The 22610-nt window shown below is 45.0% G+C and overlaps 1 protein-coding gene across 4 annotated transcripts in view; it reads left to right on the forward strand.

Moving 5' to 3' along the window:
- ino80db (INO80 complex subunit Db) overlaps positions 1-22610 on the forward strand; it is a 100789-nt gene that overhangs the window by 26344 nt on the left and 51835 nt on the right. For all 4 annotated transcript variants that reach the window (XM_080198589.1, XM_080198587.1, XM_080198588.1 and 1 more), the window contains 3 exons: positions 7678-7924; positions 11752-12578; positions 20175-20280. In XM_080198589.1, coding sequence (XP_080054715.1) covers positions 7707-7924; positions 11752-12578; positions 20175-20280 — 1151 coding nt within the window. In that variant the 5' untranslated portion in view covers positions 7678-7706. The remainder of the gene's footprint in view (positions 1-7677; positions 7925-11751; positions 12579-20174; positions 20281-22610) is intronic.

Genomic DNA, 22610 nt, shown 5'->3' on the forward strand with positions numbered 1-22610 from the left:
GGGATTTAAAAAAAACTGAGGGATATTTGATCCAGTTTTCCTCCCAAGTTTGCAGCCATTTATTCCATTATTAGCTCCGAGCTCATAAGTAGAGCACTTTTCCAGGTCCAGTACCCAGTGGGAAGCGCAGGCAGAGGGGATAACATTTGTGTGGGCGTGGTGCCTCAAGTGGCTTCTGTTTGGGTTCCCAGGGAAGGTTGTGTTGTGTTTTCAGCAACCAATGCCCTCCTTCAGCCCACTCCAGCAGTTCTGCTGTGCTAGCCAGTTAACATTATTTTCTTCCGATGTTCCCCCAGATCATGCACAGTATATATTGTTTTGAGATTGCACCTGACTAATTTGTATTTCTGGATGGATAGAACGCTGTACCGTGGTCAGCAAGAACAACATGCCATTTGACTATGTCCTTTAATTTGGTGAAATGTCCCAACCAGCTCTGCAGGAGTGTTATCAGACAGGTGAACAAAAGCTTGGTCAAACCGGTGGCAGTATCAAGCTGTAGAGGAAAGTGTAGAGATTTGGAGAGTGAATTTCAGAGCTCTGCTTTTAATATTCTTTTCCCCATTGACCTGTAAACAAGTCAGAATGCCAGTGTCCTAAAAAGAACTGAGGGGGTTAAAGGCAGTCACTGGTACCCTTTCCTACTGCTGTTAGTCTCTCCAAGCTTGCCAGCTTCATTGTATCTTTCTGAGAGTTAGCTTGAGTATTTTCAGGAAAAGATGCTAATCTCACGGAATTGCTCTCAGTCAGCTGTCTTTCACTGAGATTTCGACGTGGTATGATGTTATCCTCAATTCCTATAAACTGTGAAAAATGTGCAGCGGTTGTTTGAGATTGTAGGCTTCTCTCTTCCAAACTGGTGTCGCAGAACGTGCGAATGGTATCAGCTTAGCCGATTGCTTTCATTGTCACATTACAGATAGGAATATCACAAGAACCGGAAACTACTCGCATTCTATTTCTTTACTCGTTTGCATTGAAGTTGGAGCATTAAGCACAGTGTCTCAGTGGTTAGCATGGTGGCACAGTGGTTAGCATTGCTACCTCTCAGTGCCAGGGACCCAGGTTTGATTTCCGGTTTGAGTCACTATTTGTGTGTTTGCCTCGTGTCTGCATGGGTTTCCTCCGGGTGCTCTGGTTTCCTCCCACAGTGTGAAAGATGCGCTGGTTAGGTGCATTGGCCATGCTAAATTTTCCCTCAGTGTACCTGAACAGGCACCGGAGTGTGCTAACTATGGGATTTTCACACCAGATCATTACAATGTTAATGTAAGCTTACTTGTGACACTAATAAATTAATATTAATAGCAACACTAGGGGAAAGTGATCCTCTTCACATGTAAAACCTCAATTACATGCATCTGAAGGGCAGTCTCTTATTTTTCACTTTGTTTTGGCAAGCAAACTAAACTTCTGAATCAAATCTGACCCATGTGTGACTCGAGTCCTACACTAGTGTGGCTGACTCTGAGCTAGCCTAACTAGCCCCCTCAAGTTAATAGGGATAGACAATAAACTGTGACCTTGCCACTGACTCTCACTCCTGATGGTCAGCTACTTGAGAACAGTACTATCATGGTTATTGTACTGGGCTAGTAATCCAGAGACCTGGACTAATGAACTTGATATTAGAGTTTAAACCCCACCAATGCAGCTGGAGAGTTTCAGTTCAGTAAATTGAGTCTGGAATTAAAAAGCTCAATTAAATTACAGAACGTTTGGTGAGAGCATATCTGGATCACTGTGTACTGTTTTGGTCTCCTTATGTGAAAAATCTTAATTGCAAGAGAAGAGAAGGTTCACTTGACTCATTCCTGTGATTGAGGGGCTTATCTTACAAAAGCTTGAACAGGTTGGGCCTATTGGAATTTAGAGGAGTGAGATATGATTTTGTAGAAACATTTTTTTAATTCATGGGATGTGGGTGTTGCTGGCTGGCCAACATTTATTGCCCACCCCTAGTTGCCCGAGGGCAGTTGAAAGTCAATCATGTTGCGGTGGCTTCGGAGTCATGTGTAGGCCAGACCGGGGTAAGGATAGCAGATTTCCTTCCCTGAAGGACATTAGTGAACCGGATGGGTTTTTCCCCACAATCAGCAATGGTTTCATGATTATCAGTAGATTCCCAGTTCCAGATTTTTAAAAAAAATCAGATTCCATCATTTGCCAAGGCAGGATTTGAACCTGGTTCCGCAGAACATTAGCTGGATTATCTGAGTATCTAGCAATAATGCCACTAGGCTGTCGCCTCCCCAAACATGCAGGACCCTGAGGGAATTTCTTAGGGTAGATATCGGGAGGATTTTTACACTTGTGGGAGAGATACAAACCAGGGAACACTGTTTAAGAATAAGAAGTCTCGAGTTTTAAGAGAGGTGAGAATTATTTTCTCTGCAAGGGTCATTTGCATGTGTAATTACATTTCCCGGGCAGTAGTGGACACAGGTCATTGAATCTATTCAAAGCTAGAGTTAGACAGACTTTTGGTAGTCGAGGATATTGCTCTGATCTTCTTGAAAGGTGGAGGAGGCTGAAGGACTGAATGGCCTTCTCATGATCTTAAGTCTTATGACTGTTTGCCTGTCTGATTGTCATAATAAAAACCCAACTAATTCACCAGTGTTATTTAGAGAAGGAAATCTGCCCGCCTTTACATAATCTGGCCTTTGTGACACCACAACAAAATAGTTAACTCTAAATCGCCCTGTGAAATCCCTTTGGTGAAGACAAATATTAAATACTGAGCTTGCCAGTGACAACCACATCCCCTGAATACATTTTTAAAAAAGCGTAGGCTTTGTGCTCCAATCTCTGTGGTGGGACTTGAACTCTTAACCTTCTGGTTCAGAAGTGAGGATGCTACCACAGAACCACAGCTGGCAGAAGAATGACTTAGTGCTGCCACCATAGACAGTCTTCAGCATCATTCTGTTAGAAATTTCCTTACATTGACGTGACTTGCTTTTCAACCTGATTTTTTTTTAACATAAACAGTGGTGCCAATGGCAAGAGAACTGACTGGTTGAAGCCGCTGAGTTTGATATGTTGGGGCAGGTGAATTGACATCATAGAGGCTGTCGTTAACCACAGGATACTGCAGCAATCCTGTCAGCTCAGCAACGTGTGTGTGTATGTCTCTGTCATGACACAGGGCTCTGTGGCAGCCATGAGTCAGCTCCTGCAGTAATGTGATTAACGTTTACTCCCTCAGTCAAATTTATACCTGTCCACATAAAATCAGACAATCCCTACAGTGCAGAAGGAGGCCATTCAGCCCATCGAGTCTGCACCGACCACAATCCCAACCAAGCCCTATTCCTGTAACCCCACATATTTACCCTGCTAATCCCCCTGACACTAGGATCAATTTACCATGGCTAATCAACCTAACCTGCACATCTTTGGACTGTGGGAGGAAACCGGAGCACCTGGAGGAAACCCACTCAGACAGGAGGAGAATGTGTGTGGAATTTGCACAATGGCCCGAGGCCAGAACTGAACTCTGGTCCCTGGAGCTGTGAAGCAGCAGTGCTAACCACTACCTATTTACTGACAGCATGTGTCCTCGTAATTGTCACCAAATAGAATCTGACCTTTGAATTTGCATACGTTTTTAAGGGCAGAAGGGGCATCTTGTCTGTTTTTGGGAGGACTCCTCTGTCAAATACAAATTTAGATTTATATCGCACCCACAAAGTAACAGGTGAAAGACAAACTGAGCAACAAGCTAAATAAAGAAATATTAGGTGACCGAAAACATAGTCAGATGGATTTTAAGGAGGATTTTCAAACGAAGAGGAAAATGTGGAGAGGCCAAGGGAGACAATTTAGGTGGCTTTGTGAGCTGAGTGCATGGCCAAAAACGATGTGACAAAGGGAGAGGAAGAGGCAGACGAAAGGAAAGTCGCGTCTGTCTGGAGAGAGATTGTCAGATATGTAGGAATTAAAAAGACAGGAAGTGGCATGTCCCCATTTAAATCATAGAATCACCCCAATATACAAGGAGGCCATTTGGCTCATCGAGCCCATACATCCACAATCCCAACCAGGCTCTATTCCCGTAACCCTACACATTAGTACTGCTAATCCACTTGGGCCAATTTAGCATGGCCAATCACTAAATCACATTTTTGCACATCTTTGGAGTGTGGGAGGAAACTGGAGGAAACCACTGCAGACACAGGGAGAATGTGCAAACTCCACACAGATAGTAACTCGAAGCTGCAATTAAACCTGAGTCCCTGGCGCTGTGAAACAGCAGTGTCCCCACTATACCACCATGCTGCCAAATGTGAGGGAGGGAATTCTAAATTGAGCGATGGGGGACCTGTATGATGGGGGGTATTAGCAAGACTAAAAAGAGTAGGATGCAGAGTTTGGGTGGGCTGGAATGTATGGATCCAGGATATTGAGAGGCCAGCCAGGTGGGTTGGCACAAAGTGATATTGAGCAGTAGGTGGGCTTAGGCTGATATTTTGGAAAGAGTGGCCCACTTGATTGGCAGTCCTCCTTCCACAAATGTTCACTTCCATCAGCACCACTGATGAACAGTAGCAGCAGTATATACCAGCTACAAGGTGCTTTGCAGCAACTCACCAAGGTTCCTCTATAAACTGCACCTTCCAGGCCCATGACCTTGACCACCTGGAAAGACAAGGACATGGGAACACCATCACATGCAAGTTCCCCCCCAAATCACTCACTGTTCTGACTTGGGGATATATCATTGTTCCTTTGCTATCATTGGGTCAAAATCTTGGAACTCTCCTCCTAATAGCACTGTGGGTGCATCTAACTGGGACTGCAGCAGTTCTGGAAGGCAGCTCACCACCTGTCGAGGGCAGTGAGGAATGGGCAATAAATGTGGTCAAGTCAGTGATGCCCACATCCTGTAAATGAATATTTTTAAAAATTGCCTTGCAAAGGTTCTGCAGATCCACTGCCTTTAGCTGCTGCAGGTGGCGATACGAGTGTTGGACTGGGGTGGGCACAGTAAGAAGACTCACAACACCAGGTTAAAGCCCCAGTGGTTTATTTGGAATCACGAGCTTTTGGCGCACTGCTCCTTCTAACCTGATGTTGTGAGACTTCTTACTTTAGCTGCTGCAGTCTGAGGAGTGTGGGTACAAGCTGATCGGAGCTTCAGGAATGATGAGCATGGATTCGGGAGGTGACAGCATGTTCTTGGGATTTGGAAAGGAAGGACAGGTTGGAGCTGGGACAGTGGGTTGTGAGGATAGAGTGTTTGAGGTTTTTGAGGCAGTAAATCAAATCAAAAGGAGGAGAATTGTACCTGAAGAAGCCATTTAAAATGCCAGTGAGCCCGGAGGACTATAGGGAAATTGAATGTTAGCCGTTTAGTGTGACTGTATTTGAGGAACTGGATAATTGAACCCAGGTTCCTGGCTCTGTGAGGTAGCAGTACTAACCACTGTGCCAGCCTCAGGGCCAATGTTAACTCCTCAAGCAGCATCACTAAATCACATAATCTGGTCATTATCATACAGCTGTTTGTGGGAGGGATAAATAGGCTGTCATGTGTGCGGTATTACAGTAGTGACTGCACTTCTATAGTATGTCATTGACTGTAGAGCACTTTGAAATGTGCTGAAGTTGTTAAAAGTGCCATATAATGACAAGTTTACTCATTCCTGTACCGTGGCTGCCATTTGGATGGGATGATTGTAAAATAAGGGGGGCAGTGGTATCAGACTTGTACCACTGGGTAAATTCACAGCATTCTGATACCTTGCCTACGTTAACCTATTAAATAACAAGCTGGGGGGATAACCACTGCTGTTTAATAGATGACACCGCTTATTTGAGTAGATCTCTGCATCTGAGATTAAATCATTGTCATGTTATCAACAAGTGCTATTAAACCTCAGTAACTGTTTGAAAAACAGGTCTTTAATCACATTTTGAGTATAATTTTTATTAGATTGTGATTTGAACTTTATCCTGCGACTGTAAATGTGTGCACATGTTGAGTGGCAGTTATTATGGAGAAACTGCAGCATAATAACTGTCCCGTTACTCTCAATAGCTGAATTATCACCTTTATGCTTCCAAAGTGGAATTGATAACTTTGGAGCAGCATTACCCTAAATGTTCACATTTCCCTGAAGCTAATTTTTAAAGGCTCAGATCTATCTTGGGTGCTATTTAACAGCAGCCATCTGATAGGAATTTACACTGAGTTGCCACTGCAGTCCCTAAAGCCTGGTAGAAGATTTTAACCCACTTGTGCTGCAGTTAGCTTAGTTCTCCACAAGGATTTTGGTAAGAATATAAGTGAACATGTTGTGCTATATCCACTTGCTCCTAGGAGAGCAGCCAACAAAGCTGTACAACACAAGTAACATGGTGGCACAGTGGTTAGCACTGCTGCCTAAAGCACCAGGAACGCAGGTTTGATTCCTGGCTTGGGTCACTGTCTGCAGAGTCTGTACGTTCTCCCCATGTCTGCGTGGGTTTCCTATGACAGAATGAAAGACGTGCTGGTTAAGTGCATTGGCCCTGCTGAATTCTCCCTCAGTGTATTCGAACAGGTGCCGCAGTGTGGCGACTGGGGGATTTTCACAATAACTTCTTTGCCTGTTAATGTAAGCCTACTTGTAACAAATAAACTAGTTATGCGTACAGGCTTGTCATTGCTAGTGGTTGTCATGCAAACAACTTGAAATGATGTCCTAAATGTATAGCACAAGGTTTTGCTTTAACTAAAAGAAACGAAAGGGCCTAGTGGTATTATTGCTAGACTATTAATCCAGAAACTCAGCTAATGTTCTGGGGACCCGGGTTCGAATCCCGCAGATGGTGGAATTTGAATTCAATAAAAAATATCTGGAATTAAGAATCTACTGATCACCATGAAACCATTGTCGATTGTTGGAAAAACCCATCTGGTTCACTAATGTTCTTTTAGGGAAGGAAATCTATTGTCCTTACTGGTCTGGCCTGTATGTGACTCCAGAGCCAAAGTAATGTGGTTGACTCTCAACTGCCCTCGAAGGATAACTATGGATGGGCAATAAATGCTGGCCAGCCAGCAACACCCATGTACCACAAATGAATAAAACAAAATAAAGCATATGGAAAGAAATAACTTGCATTGAGGTAGATAAATTTTGATAGATGAGGGAGTGCAGGAGAATTGAGATGACCACCTGGTTCAACCATGATCTTACTCAGTGGAAGAGCAGATTCAAAGGGCTGAATGGCCTCCTGTTCCTTTGTATTTACTCATGGCCTTGCACAAGTAATGTGCAGGTAATGAAATACTTCGTGTTATTGCTGTTGCTCCAAGTCCTGAACCTTCTGACTTGAGTGTGTTACCCGCTGAGCCATGTACAGCTGATTAACAAAGAGCAAAAAAAGGCTAAAGTTTCTTGCTATTCTTGGATACCTGCTTAAAGCTGCATCAGTGCAGATGTCTAGCAAGGAGCGGGCCAGGTTAATTTGAGATTCCCTCCTTGGCAGATTAGCCCACATAGCTTTGCATCCAAATAACATTTAAGTGAGCTCGTCAAGGGCTGTCGATGCCATAGGAGAACAAGTAGAGGTGGGAATTCATTTTACCCCCCTCGATTCACACTGACCGGTGCTGTTATTACCCCATAGTTGTTTTCTCTCAGCCATAGCTTACACCTGACGCTCTGCCCTTTCTCTCTGTAGCTAATGTTCACAAGGAGAAGAATCACGTGATGTACGAAGGCAAACACATACACTTCTCAGAGGTCGATAACAAGCCACTGTGCTCCTACAGTCCCAAGCTCTGCAAACAGCGCCGGCTCAACGGCTACGCATTCTGCATCCGCCACGTTCTGGAGGACAAAACTGCCCCTTTCAAGCAATGTGAATTTGTAGCAAAGTACAACAGCCAGCGGTGCACAAACCCTATCCCGAAATCTGAAGATCGAAGGCAAGTCTACCTCTTTTTCTAAATTGTGGAAAAGTGGGAGAGAGTAACTTCAACCATACCCACCTGTGAAAAGGATGAAATTCAGCACAATGCAGCTTTCACCTGTGCACAATTTTACTTCCTGTGCAAACCAGCAGGAGGTAGTATTGGGCAGCGTGTAAACCTGGCGGTCCCACTTTCTAAGACCACGTTGAATTGATGTTGAAAAATTATTTCTAAAAAAGGGTTGAGTAGATAGCATCTGACTTTTTTTAGTTACATGCTGGTGTGTGTAATTATTGGTAACAAAGAACGACTGCTGTGTGATCTGTGTGTAGTTGAATTGTTGCCAATCCTCTCTTTTTAATCCCTTTTACACTGAGGCATGCCCATGTGTAATCCTCATCTCATCCCAAGATGATAGTTAATACAGATTCACTAGCACTCCAGGACCACCCTTGGCAGCTTGCATTTGTGAGCTTTGGAGAATGTTGTGTCAAGATCCCTGGATGTCTCCTGGTAAAGCTGGAAAACCAGCGATGGTGACCTGTTTGCCAGTTTTGCTTTGCAGCCATCTGCTTAACAGTGTGACCAAGGTCATAGAAACATAGAAGATAAGATCATGACTGATCATACAACTCAATAGTCTAATCCTGCTTTCTCCCCATAACCTTTGATCCATTTGCTGCAAGTGCTATATCCAGCCTCCTCTTGAATACCTTCAATGTTTTGGCATTAACTACTTCCTGTAGTAGTGAATTCCACAGGCTTACCATTCTGGGTGAAGAAATGTCTTCTCATCTCCATCCTAAATAGTCTACCCTGTATCCTCAGACTGTGACCCCTGGTTCTGGACTCCCCCACCATCGGGAGCATCCTCCCTGCATCTACCCTGTCTAGTCCTGTTAGAATTTTATAAGTCTCTATGAGATCCGCCCCCTCATTCATCTGAACTCCAGCGAACACAATCCTTATACATCAATCCCGCCATCCCTGAAGTCGGTCTGGTAAAGCTTCGCTGCTCTCCTTCGAGGGCAAGAACATCCTTTCTCGGAAAAGGAGACCAAAACTGCACAAAATACTCTAGGTGTGGTCTCACCAAGGTCATGTATAATTGTATTTAAATTATGCTGCATCTTCCACTGATTTGCCCATTCACCCAACCTGTCCAGATCATGCTGAAGGATCTCTGCATCATGGTCATAGTGGCAGGAACCTATTTCCTTTCACAATGGATGGCCTTTGATGTGAACAGGACTTGGTGTGTGACTGCCCCTCCTGCCAGTGCTGTTGCTGACAGACTCTGCTCTGCCATGCTGATTGAGAGGGAGGTCCTGCAGATTATTCCCTCCTATCGGTTTGTACCAGCTGAGGCAAACACTATCTGGGACCTTGGATCCCACCAGATCTGCAGAGTGAGCATTGAAAAGTTCTGCACAAACTTGTACCCCACTGCAACAGATTACTCTTCATGGGGGAGGAAAGAGTTTGCATTGAGAACAGCACAATAATTACTGAGAGACCTCACATTGAGTTGTGTTTATTATAAAAGTAAACATAGCCCTTTGTGATTAGAATTCCATTTAAAGGAAAAGGTGAACTTTATTTTCACAAGTTAAAAGCGTTTCTTTCTTTTTTTTGTTTGATGATGTGACGTTGGCTGTAAATTAATTCCTAATATTGCTGAGAAATATAAATTTAAAAACTTGCCTGATACACTGCGAAGTCCACTGCTATGTAGTGCTGAATTAGAGATCACAGAATGATCTTGGATGTTGGGCAGTGAGTTCGTACTGCCTGAGTTGTTGACCCCTAAGATATTGCGAAGCCTGCTTGGGGCAGTTCACGAATCTGGATGTAATCTTTGTTAGAATCATCAGTAATTGAAGAAGCTCTGAGCATTGACTAGGACACCACATACTTGGTTTGTGTCTACTGCCTGGTTCACCGCCTGTGAACATGGCTGCCCCCTTGCTCTTGCCTTGTTTTGCCAATATAAACATTTCATCTTGAAATCATTTGTTTGGCTGCACCAGTGCATGTCTCCTTCACTCTTCCTCCTTCCTCACTGCTCAGAATTATTTTGTCCTTTTTTATTTTCTCCTCCCCATCCAGAATAAGCAGTGGTGTCATGGTCTTGTTGCTGGATGAGTAATCCAGAGACCCGAAGCAAGATCTGGGGACCTGGGTTTAAATCCTGGCATGGCAGGTGGTGACATTTGAATGCCAAAAGTCTAACGATGAGCACTAAACCAATGATTGTCATTTAAAACCCATCTGGTTCACTAATGTCCTTTTAGGGAATGAAATCTGCCATCCTTACCCGGTCTGGCACACGTGACTCCAGAGCCACAGCAGCGTGGTTGACTCTCAACTGCCCTCCTAAAATGGAGGGCAGTTAGGGATAGGCAATAAATGCTGGCCCAGCCAGCGACGTTCACATCCCGTTTTTAATAAAAACCCACACTGCTATTTGGAAAGTGTTATCGGCATTGTTGCTCCACATCTTTTAAACAGTGCCACTTTATTATACCGGTGTTTATTTCAGCAATAATGTGTGGGAACTCCACCATTGTGCACTTGTACCTTTCTCCCCTTCCAAATGGTAAAGCGGCTGGCTTAGAATGGATATTTTCCCTTGTGTTTCCTAGTTGCTTTTCCAAGGCTTCTCATAATGCTTTGATATTGCACACCATGTTTATTATTTGCTAAATTCATCGCCCTAGCTTTCTCCCACCACCTGTGATGACTCTATGTCCAGCCATACTTCATCCTGATGTGGAGATGCTGGCACTGGACTGGGGTGGGCACAGTAAGAAGTCTCAACACCAGGTTAAAGTTTTAATTGTAATTGCAAGCTTTTGGAGCACTCACCTGATAAAGGAACAGTGCTCCGAAAGCTCATGATTCCAATTAAAACTGTTGGATTTTAACCTGGTGTTGTGAGACTTCTTACTGTGCTTCATCCCAGCACAATGGTTTATGGATGAGAATGGTGGACTCCCCTAAATGTATTGGCACGCTCCTTAGGACTCCCTCCATTCTAAACCCGAATGAAAGCTAACATTTGCAGAATTGTTTTGAGTATGTTTATGTCCAGCAACAAAAGTAGCACGTTAACAAATCAACAGTGACCAAAAAAAACCATACCTTTCACAAACAATTCTATTCAGTCTGGACATGTCTCTTTCTGTGGCATTGAGGAGACCGAGGGGTGCCTTGCTCAAAGTCTTTCCTTAAGAATATGAAGATGTTTCCATTCGTGAGTGGGTCCAAAACCTGGTGAGATATCTGCATCTATAACTATGTATGGAAGGCAATCACCGATATATCCAGTGCTGACTTGAGAGAAATTTCTTTACCAGCGAGTGGTTTGAATGTGGAACGGATTGCCTCATGACATTGTTGGGAGAAAACCGTATAATGCTTCCAAGGGGATGCAACACAAGCACAAATGTGTAAGTTATGGTGTGAGGAGGACTATGTGGCCCATGGGCAAAGGCACAGATCAAATGGCCTATTGTTGCGGAATTCTGTAATGCACAGTTTTGTAAGCATATGCAACTCAAAAAGCTATATCCATGATCCTCAGGTTTGGGAGGAGGGAATTATAATTGTACTGCTGAACCTTTTTCATGGTTTAAGTGGATCCAGCAGGAAAGTTTCTCCCGCCTACCTCTGCACATTTGAATTCTGAGGTGAGCGACACAGTGCTGGAATATTTATGTCGAGCGATATCATAGTCCTGGCCCCAGTGCTCAGGGATAAGGGAGTTGACTAAAAAAAGGTGTGACGCTGTGTCGTGGCAGTTCCCTTACTGTGCTAATTCTTTCTTGCTTCTCTGACAGATACTGCAACAGTCACTTGCAAGTCCTCGGTTTGGTGCCCAAGAAGGAGCGGAAGAAAAAGAATGAGCAGCTAGAAGACATCCGCCCCCGACTGCACCCTGATGCTACCATGGCAGTTAGCCTGGCAGTGCCCTCACTGGCCTTGAAGGCAGCGAATGGTCTGAACGGGCCGACACGCTCCCCGCAGAGGCCACGGCTGACTCTCCAATACCTGGAGGATAAGCTCAACGACCCGTTTGCTTTCCCTGACGACGATGACTGTGTTCTGAGGAAAGGGACTGTCAAACGGAAGCTTCAGACCAAACTGGCTCAGAATCGACAGCAGCAGCCACTGCTGCGAGAGCCCGAGACTTTCAGACTGCAATCAGAGCACTTTATCCCCCACCTCACACCGTCACGGCCGCTGTATCCTGGCACTCCCCCTCTCTCGAGTCCCCCCCGACCCGCTGGACTGTCGCAGGGCCTGCTATGCAAACCCCTTCCACCTCCACCCTCGACTCCCAGCTTGCCGCCAGCAGCGGCGGCAGCTCACGGCACAGCTACGGCAACGCCAGCCTCGCACTCGCCAAATGGAAAGTCCCACCGGTCTGCCTCGCCGCCCCAGCACACGCCGCCGCCACCACCGCTGCCTTCACAGCCGGCTGCGGCCCTCCCCTTGCCTGTCGTGACGGCAACGAACTCTCCCCGGCCCGACGTGGTGGTCCTCAAAGCTTCAAGCTCCACGCCGGTCTGCAAACAGCGCGCAGCCTGTGTAAACAGGCTGCAGAGACTAGCAAAGCTCTGTGCTGAGAAACAACTGTTGCACCGAGATCTCTTCCCACATTTAGGTAGGAATGTGCGCGGTCTTTAATAATCTACTCTGTTGGAAAGGCAGTCCTTTATCACATACAGTTCCTCAGGGCAACAAGTCACTGCCTGATTCTGTGAAAACAAGCAGCAATAAATTAAAAAAAGCTCCAAAACAGTTTGGTGCATTGAGAGATGACCCATAAGTTTTCCAAAACTGATACCAGAACTGAAGTTATACCCAGCTGGAATGATTAAACTGTCTGGGGGCTCTTTTCTCCACTGGAGAGGAGGGGTGGTCTGATGGAGATCTTGATGATCATGAGAAGGTTTAGTCAGATACACATGCTAAAACATTTCCATTGGCGGGATAGTCTGAAACCAGGGGCCATAAATATATCTTGCACAAAAACAGAAACTGCTGGAAAATCTCAACAGGTTTGACAGCATCTGTGGAGAGCGAACAGAGCCAATGTTTCAAGTCAGGATGACTCTTCGTCAGAACTGAAGAGAAGGAAAGAGCCGAAGAGAAAGTCCTTCTCTTCAGAGGTCTGACGGGGAGTCACCCAGACTCGAAACGATGGCTCTATTCTCTTTCCATGGATACTGTCAGACCTGATGAGATTTTCCAGCACACTTGTGTTTTTGTTTCCAATTCCAGCATCCGCAGTATTTTCTTTTTGTTTTGGCCATAAGTATATGATAGTTGCTAACAAAGCCAATAAGGAATTTCAGGAGAAACATCTTTACTCAGCGAGTGGTGCCAGTATGATACTTGCTGCCTTATGCAGTGAATGAGGGGATGGAATAAGTGTGCTGAAGGCGGGCGGAGATACTTTGTATTAACACGATGGAGAAAGGGATAGAAGGCACATGGATAGATAAACTCGTGTGGAGCGCAAATACTTGGAAAGGCATGCTGGGTGAATGGTTTTATTTTGTGCTGTGTGTTCTTGTAAATTCAGATGGTTCCTTTTCTACCCAAAGTATTCCTCCAGGTGCTCTGTTTTGTACCTTTTTTCCTCCACCGTCTTCTTTTGAAGATGTTACCTTCTTCCTCGGGTTTGATTCTTTAATTCCAGTCTTTAGAACAATGATGCCATAATCCCAATTACAAGCCTTGATATTGAGTGCCTCGCAGCTTTTAAAAAAATTATTTCATGAGGTGTGGGCATCGTTCTCTAGGCCAGCATTTATCCCCCATTCCGAATTGCCCTGGAGAAGGTGGGGATGAGCTGGCGACTTGAACTGTGACATGGTGTAGAAACACCCACAGTGCAGTGAGTAAGGAATGTTGATCCAGCGACAGTGAAGGATTGGCAATATATTTCCGAGTCAGGATGGTGAGTGATGGGGAGGGGGACCTGCAGGTAGTGTTCCCATATCCTTCGGTGGTAGAGGTCATGGGTTTGCAAGGAGCTGTTGAAGGAGCCTTGCTGAGTTGCTGCAGTGCATCTTATAGATGATACACACTGATGGTACACATCTTGACCTCAGTGACGTTTTGGGGATTCCTGTGTTAGTTTACATCTGCATCGGCATACTACCTACCAAGGTCACTGGCAAGTAATTGGGAGCTGGAAACCTGTCTGCCTTTGTGTTTTCAAGTAGCAAATATAGAACCCAACAGTACAGAAAGAGGCCGTTTGGACCATTGAATCTGTACTGACTACTATCCCACCCAACCCCTATTCCTGTAATCCCCCTGACACTAAGGGGCAATTTAGCATGGCCAATCCACCTAACCTGCACATCTTTGGACTGTGGGAGGAAACCGGAGCACTCGGTGGAAACCCACGCAGACAGGGAGAATGTGCAAACTACACACAGACAGTGACCCGAGGCTGGAATTGAATCTGGGTTCATGGCACTGTGAGGTAGCAGTGCTAACCACTGCTATTGGGATTAGAGGAGAGGGAGATCGAGAGATGGAAATGTGGAAGGAATTCCAAGAATTGGGGCCAGAATAAGCGAGGATACAGCTGCTATTGGTGAAGCAAAAGCAACCGGGAATGTGTGAGATGCCGGACTGGATGAGAACCAAGATGATGTGGTGGAGAGGGGTTATAGGACTGGAGGAAGTTACAAAGATACAGGAGGCTGAAGCTGTGGAGAGATTTGAAAACAAGGGGAGACTCTTTAAATTGAAGCATTGTTAGACTGAAAGCCGATGTAACTCAGACACTACGGGGATGATGAGTGACAGGGCTTGGTGCCTGTTAGGATAGAGACAAAAGAAGTTTGGACCAGCTGCAGTTTATGGAGGATGCCAAGTGTGAGACTGACCCGGAGAGCTACGGAATATTCGAGTGAAGAGAGAACAAAGTAATAAGTGATGGGCTGAGGGTGTATAGTGAAGTGTATGTTTTTCCTTTTGATTTCCATTTTCTTCACTTCCTTAATCTCTCCTCACCCATTTTCCTACATGCCATCATTTAATTTTTGGCATCCAGATAGAGACATGCTCTTTGTTTGTTTGTAAGCAGTCTGAGTCAAACTGCCACAAGGCTATTAGTGTGACCCCATTGAACAGTATTTCCTTGTTCGCTCTTAATGACCATATCAGGCTGGTATTTCCTGTGAACCGTAAGGCCAGGTGGCCACTGGCTGATGCTTAACGGAGTCTGACAATATATTGGCATTTGTTTGCTGCTGGAGAGCTGAGCAGAATTGTTTGTAACAGAGCAGGTTGTTGGAGTGTGTAACATTTTGCAATGGACTGGCTGAAACTGAAACAATTGCATAGTTTAAGGGAAAGCTTGATATAAACATTCAAAATAAGGAAGGTACAGAATTATAAAAGCAAATTACTGCAGTACAGAATCCTAGTGTCAGAACCGGCACAGGCCAAGTGGCCTTGTGCGCTTAAACCTCTGTTTCAACATTGTCAAGCAGATGGTTCGAACATGCTTGAAAATACTGCGTAAAATGTCATTAGATTTTTTTGACAGAAACACAGGTCACCTCTTTGCTGATTGTGGAACCTTAATGCGCGCAAAGTGTCTGTCTCATTTTCAATATTACAGCAGTGATGAAGCATCAAAAAAATTATGCCACTGCTGTGAAGTGATTTGGGACATCCTGAGATTATGCAAGGTCCTCTAGGAATGCACGTCTTTACCTCCTTCTTTGCTTTAGTTGGGAAAGTGTAATAGGAGATAACACTGTTCCCAGAAGGAATAAGTGATGGACGTTTTAGAGGAGATTCAGTTAGTATAGCATCCTCCACCCTCCCACTTGTGATGAGGATGGCAGTCATTGGTGTAAAAAGCACGCAATGTGAGCTCCTTTGATAGGATGAAGCTTTGCCTTGAAGAACTATGGATGGTACGCTGCACGTGCATAAACTCATCCAGCTAGTGTTTATTTTGCCCATTTGTACTCAGCCAGTGTTAGCCTTTCACCACCAGTTAGCTGAAACAAATTCAGTGAGCAGTTGCTATGTGGTTGGCAGTAGTGAACAGCAAATCCTGAACTGGTGGGACAAAGGTATTGGGTTTTGACATTTGCATTTTTTTTGTTCTATTTTGCCACCTATGATGAAAATGAAGGAAGAATTCACTGCCTGAAAGTGGAATGGACGCAGGTTCAATAGAAACTTCCAGAAAGATATTGGATGCACGATGAAAAAGCAACAAGTAGCAGAGTTGGGGAAAGGTTATGGGAATGAGCCTCACTGGCTGGCTCTTGGAACTAGCAAATTATCCCAGAATACTGAGACCTCCTTGATAGGCTAAGACTTCAGGAAGCAATGTGATGCTTTGACCTGGAGATAGACATTAGCGTTCTTCTCAGCCGTATATGGCCTGAGTGTGACTGAGACGTCAGCAACTGTGAGACTCGTATTGTCAATGTTAATTTCCCGGATTGTACCCTGGACCAAGGACCAGTGTTGATCTCTGTGAAGTAAGAAGTCTCACAACAGCAGGTTAAAGTCCAACAGGTTTATTTGGGATCACAACCCATCGGGGCTCTGCTCCTTCATCAGGTGAGTCAATACTCGCGTGATAAAGGAGCAGCACTCTGAAAGCTCATGATTCCTAATAAACCTATTGGACTTTAACCTGGTGTTGTGAGACTTCTTACTGCATGCACCCCAGTCCAATGCTGGCATCTCCATCTCATGGCTCTTACTGAAGTGCGTAGGGCCTTGAGCTGATGTTTGAAGTAAAATAGGAGAGTTCTGTCTGGCTTCCTGGCCAATAATGCTCCCACTTATAACATCATTTCAAACAAAAGGCTGTCCAGTCACTATCATGTCGCTGTTTGTGGAATATTGCTGTGCGCAAATTGGCTGCTGTGTTTCTTACACTACAGTAATGACAGAATTGCAAAAGTGTTTCATTCACTGTAAAGCACAGGGTTGCCCCAAATCAAAAATGACGCTGTATAGATGCAAGTTTTGTCAGTGGCTGCAATTAGTATGGAAATGTATGCAATGTATGTTTCATACACCACTTGAATTCAAGCTTGGCAACATTGCACTGTTTCTGCACCTGCGGACATCACAAACTTGCTGAGCATGTTATCCACACGAGATAACTACAGAGACTCAGTAACTCTAGGATTCAAGATAACCCCTGGCAAGCGGCAGGTGTCTCACAATACTAGGTTAAAGTCCAACAGGTTTATTTGGCAGCACAAGTTTTCGGGGTCTTGCTCCTTCATCAGGAGCGAGATTCCGAAAGCTTGTGCTGCCAAATAAACCTGTTGACCTTCAACTTGGTGTTGTGAGACTTACGTGTTTATCCCAGTCCAGTGCTGGCATCTCCACATCAAGAGGCAGGTGCCCATGTTGGAAAAGCCAATAACAAATTCCTGGTCTGTGTCACTTAGAGCATTACCAACATGCTAACTCTTCATGGCAGTGCTCAGATTAACCTTTCAGAATGCATAGGGGGAAGTTTCAAACTAAGTGGTAATCCTTGGAGGTCAATGTGACAATAGGGTCCGGAACGAAAAGGGACAGTGTGAATGAAGACTAAATCTTTGGGGAATGGTGTGTACGTGGAGTTTGTAACACCCAGAGGATAATGTCTTAATGGGGACAGTAACTCTAGGGGTCAGTGTGTTAATGGGGATAGTAACTCTCAGGGTCAGTGTGTTAATGGGGACAGTAACACTAGGGGTCAGTGTGTTAATGGGGACAGTAACACTAGGGGTCAGTGTGTTAATGGGGACAGTAACGCTAGGGGTCAGTGTGTTAATGGAGACAGTAACGCTAGGGGTCAGTGTGTTAATGGAGACAGTAACGCTAGGGGTCAGTGTGTTAATGGGGACAGTAACGCTAGGGGTCAGTGTGTTAATGGAGACAGTAACGCTAGGGGTCAGGTTGTTAATGGGGACAGTAACACTAGGGGCCAGTGTGTTAATGGGGACAGTAACACTAGGGGTCAGTGTGTTAATGGGGACAGTAACACTAGGGGTCAGTGTGTTAATGGGGACAGTAACACTAGGGGTCAGTGTGTTAATGGGGACAGTAACGCTAGGGGTCAGTGTGTTAATGGGGACAGTAACGCTAGGGGCCAGTGTGTTAATGGGGACAGTAACACTAGGGGCCAGTGTGTTAATGGGGACAGTAACGCTAGGGGTCAGTGTGTTAATGGAGACAGTAATGCTAGGGGACAGTAACGCTAGGGGTCAGTGTGTTAATGGGGACAGTAACGCTAGGGGTCAGGTTGTTAATGGGGACAGTAACGCTAGGGGTCAGTGTGTTAATGGGGACAGTAACGCTAGGGGCCAGTGTGTTAATGGGGACAGTAACACTAGGGGCCAGTGTGTTAACATAAGAACATAAGAAATAGGAGCAGGAGTAGGCCATCTAGCCCTTCGAGCCTGCCCCGCCATTCAAGAAGATCATGGCTGATCTGAAGTGGATCAGTTCCACTTTCCCGCTTTCTCCCCATAACCCTTAATTCCCTTGTCTATCAGAAACCTATCTACCTGTGACTTAAATATATTCAGCAAGGTAGCCTCCACCACTTCAACGGGCAGAGAATTCCAGAGAGTCACCACCCTTTGAGTGAAGAAGTTCCTCAACTCTGATCTAAACTGTGCCCCCACCCCCCCAACTTATCTTGAGGCTGTGTCCTCTAGTCCTGCTATCCTTTCTAAGTGGGAAGAATCTCTCTACCTCTACCCTATCCATCCCCTTCATTATCTTATACGTCTCTATAAGATCCCTCTCTCAGCCTTCTAAACTCCGAGTACAGACCCAGTCTATTCAATCTCTCTTCATAGGCTAACCCCCTCATCTCTGGTGTGAGCCTAGTGAACCTTCTCTGCACTCCCTCCAAGGCCAGTATATTTTTCCGCAAGTGCGGTGACCAAAACTGCGCACAGTACTCCAGCTGCGGCCTCACCAGTACCCTGTATAGTTGCAGCAAGATGTCCCTGTTTTTATATTCTATCCCCCTGGCTATAAAGGCGACAGTAACACTAGGGGTCAGTGTTAATGTGTACAGTAACTCTAGGGGTAGTGTGTTAATACAGTTAGTAATCCAGGGTTCTGTAACTCTGTTCAGTTACAGTTACAGGGTTCAGTAACTGTGTCAGTAACACAGTTAATGGGGACAGTAACCCTAGGGGGTCAGTGTGTTAATGGGGGCATTGACACATTGACCTCTAGTGTTAATGTCCTTATTAACCCACTGACCCCAAGAACAAATTAACACAGTGACCTCTGGAGTTACTGTTCCCATTAACACAGGGACACCTAGTATTAATGGTCACAACAACTGCAGGGTTAGAGTGTTAACTGGGACAATAACTCTAGGTGTGTGTGTTGCAGGCACTCTCGGGATCAGTGCATTAATAGGGACAGTGACTGTAGGGTCTGTTGTGTTAATGGGCACAGTAACTGCATCGTTCAGTGGTGACAGTAATTCAAGGGTTAGTGTGTTACATGGGGCAGATACTGTAGGGGTCACTGTGTTAACGGGGACAGTCACTCCAGGGGTCACTGTGTTAACGGGGACAGTCACTCCAGGGGTCACTGTGTTAACGGGGACAGTCACTCCAGGGGTCACTGTGTTAACGGGGACAGTCACTCCAGGGGTCACTGTGTTAACGGGGACAGTCACGCAAGGGGTCTGTGCATAGTGATCTCTTGAGTTGCTGTCCCTGTGAACATGCTAACCCCTCGAGTTGCTGTGTGAAAGCAGACTCCAGAGGTCAGTATCTTAATGGGGACAGTAACTCTAACTGCTAGGTGACTAGGGATGAGTGTGTTTATTGGCACTGTTGTTCCTAGTGTCAGTGTTCACTGTGTCTTAACCATTATGGTGACAGTATTTTTGGAGACAACTCTGCCCAATACATGGTTTGAAGTGAGATTTTGTCTCTTGTTGTCAGTGGATAATGAGGATTGGTATGTTATGGGTCAGTACTGTCCTGTGACTTATCACTAGCTGGATTGCTACTTGTTCACTCTGCTCCTCTGCCTCAATCCTTAAGCATCGCTCTTTGTCATGCGTTTCTTACCGAAATGATCCCTGGGTATTTACGTGCTCCACACTGTGTGGGTGTTGATCCCAATGTCTCCTTCGCTCTCGCTTGGAAAAGCTTCCCTGGATCTCCAGTGTAATGCTTTGCGTCCTGCCTTGGGTTCAATGAGATGACATTCTTCTCGTCTACAGGGCTAGACTGGTCTGAGGACAGCGAGGAAGAGGAGGAAGACGAACGTGTGCCTCCTTGCCAGTATACATGGACGTTGCGGGACAAGTGGTCAGCTATTCGGCCCGAGTGAGTACCATCCGGGTAATCATTCAACAGCTTGTTGGGCCCCTGGTCTGGGAACTGGTAACTTGGCTTTGTAGGCACGTTTGAACTTTTTCTACTGAAATAAATCCTGTCAACCTATCGCTGACGTATACCGGGCGTGCACACATTTCCGATAAGGAATGACGTTTTGCCAGTGTACATCTTTGACCTCCTTGATTGTTTAAAAGGTGTATAATGTCTGGTCTCCATGTCACTGAAAGGACACAGAAAAAATTGCAAAGTAGTTTTGTAAGGACTATGACTGAATATGACCATGGCTCTATTCTTTTGAATAGTGAGGCTGTGAGGTATCTAGATAAGAAATGTTAATAATAAAGGGGTTGATTGGGTGGACGTAGAGGTGTTTCCACCTTGGGGAATTGATAGCTAGTGATGACATGGTCACTAATAAATACTGTTGGGAATTCAGGAAAAATTCCTGTTCTCAATGTCATTAGAATGTGGAACATGCTGACACAAGAAACAGAGCATAGGAGGACTCATTGACTGGTGGTGTCTCTGAGGGATATGTAAATCCTTTAGAACAAGTCATCATTACATGGGAGGAAGTGATAGGTGTATTAAAAAGCATTAAGGTAGACAGATCCCCAGGGCCAGATGGCATCCAGCCCTGATTACTGAGACGAGATGAAATTGCTGAGCCTCTAATAGATCATTGTTTCCTCCTTGGCCACAGATGAGGTTCCAGAGGATTGGAACTTAGCCAATGTTGTCCCATTATTTAAGATGGGTAGCAAGGTAACTATAGTCCAGTGAGTTTGATGTCAATGATAGTGAAATTATTGGAGAAGATTCTTAGAATCTGTACACATATGGAACTGAATGGTCTTGTTAGTGACAAACAGCATGGTTTTGTACTAGGGAGGTCATGTCTCTCTAAGTTTTTTGAGGAGGTGACAAAAATGATTGACGGGGAAGGGCTGTGAGTGTTGTATACGTGGACTTTAATAAATCATTTGACAAGGTCCCTCATGTCAGGCTGGTGCAAAAGATTAAATCTCTCAGGATTAGGGGTGAACTAGCTAGATGGATTCAGAACTGGCTTGGCCATAAAAGAATGGAGGTCTGTAACTAGTGGTGTTCTCCACATCATGGCTACCATCGACACTGCAAACTGCCGGCTCCAAGTGGAGAGGATCTCCAAGAAGATCGTGCATATTGACTATCTCCACACTAGTGGTGTTCCATAGGGATCAGTGCTGGGACCTGTGCTGATTGGAAGAAAACGTAGCTTGTCTGATTAGCAAGTTTGTGGATGATACTAAAATCGCTGGAGTTGCGGATAGTGATAAAGATTGTCAGAGAATACAGCAGGCTATAGATAGGCTGGAAAAGTGGACGGAGAAATGGCGGATGGAATTTAATCCGGACAAATGTGAGGTGATGCTTTTTGGTAGGTTCAATTCGATGGGAGCAATAAAACAAATGGCAGAACCATCAGGAGCATAGACGCACAGATCTGGGTGTGCAGGTCCACAGATCCTTAAAAGTAGCAGCACAGGTGGAAAAGGTGGTGAAGAAAGCGTATGGCATGCTTGCCTTCATCAGATGGGGCATTGAGCATAAAATTTGGCAAATTATATTACAGTTATATAAAAGGTTGGTTATTTGGAATACCTTCCCAATTCTGGTCGCCACACTGCCAGAAGGAAGTACAGAGAAGGTTTACCAGGATTTTGCTTGTTATGGAGGGTATTAGCTATGAGGAGAGATTGAATAAATTGGGATTGTTCTCACTGGAAACACGGAGACTGACGGGTGACCTGATAGAAGTTTATAAGATTATGAGAGGCATGGATAGGGTGAACAGTTGGAAGCTTTTTCCCCGAAATGACAATTCAAGGGGCACAAGTTCAAGATAAAATGGGAAAGGTTCGGTGGAGATGTATGGGGGATGTTTTTTTACATGGAGGATGGTTGGGGGCCTGGAATGCACTGCCAGGTGAGGTGGTTGAGGCAGATACAATAGTGATATTTAAGACTTATTTGGATAGACACATGAACAGACAGGGAATAGAGGGATACAGGCGGTTGGCCTAGATAGGACAAAATGATCGGCGTGGGCCAAAGGGCCTGTCCCTGTGTTGAACTGTTCTTTGATCTAGGTGCATTTAAGGGGCAGCATTTAAGTCCATTAAGAAGAAAGGGATAAAAGGTTAGATGAAGTGAGTAGGGAGGAAGCTTGTATGGAGCATGATAGCAGAGTTTTTGAGCTGAATGTAATTGTCCAGGTGGGCAAATTCTGTTCCCTGTTGCTGGTTTTGCTTGCACGTTTCCCTTTTGCTACATGC

This window comes from Carcharhinus amblyrhynchos, chromosome 11, assembly GCF_965287045.1.
Source record: "Carcharhinus amblyrhynchos chromosome 11, sCarAmb.v2.hapA, whole genome shotgun sequence".
Classification (NCBI taxonomy): Eukaryota; Metazoa; Chordata; class Chondrichthyes; order Carcharhiniformes; family Carcharhinidae; genus Carcharhinus; species Carcharhinus amblyrhynchos.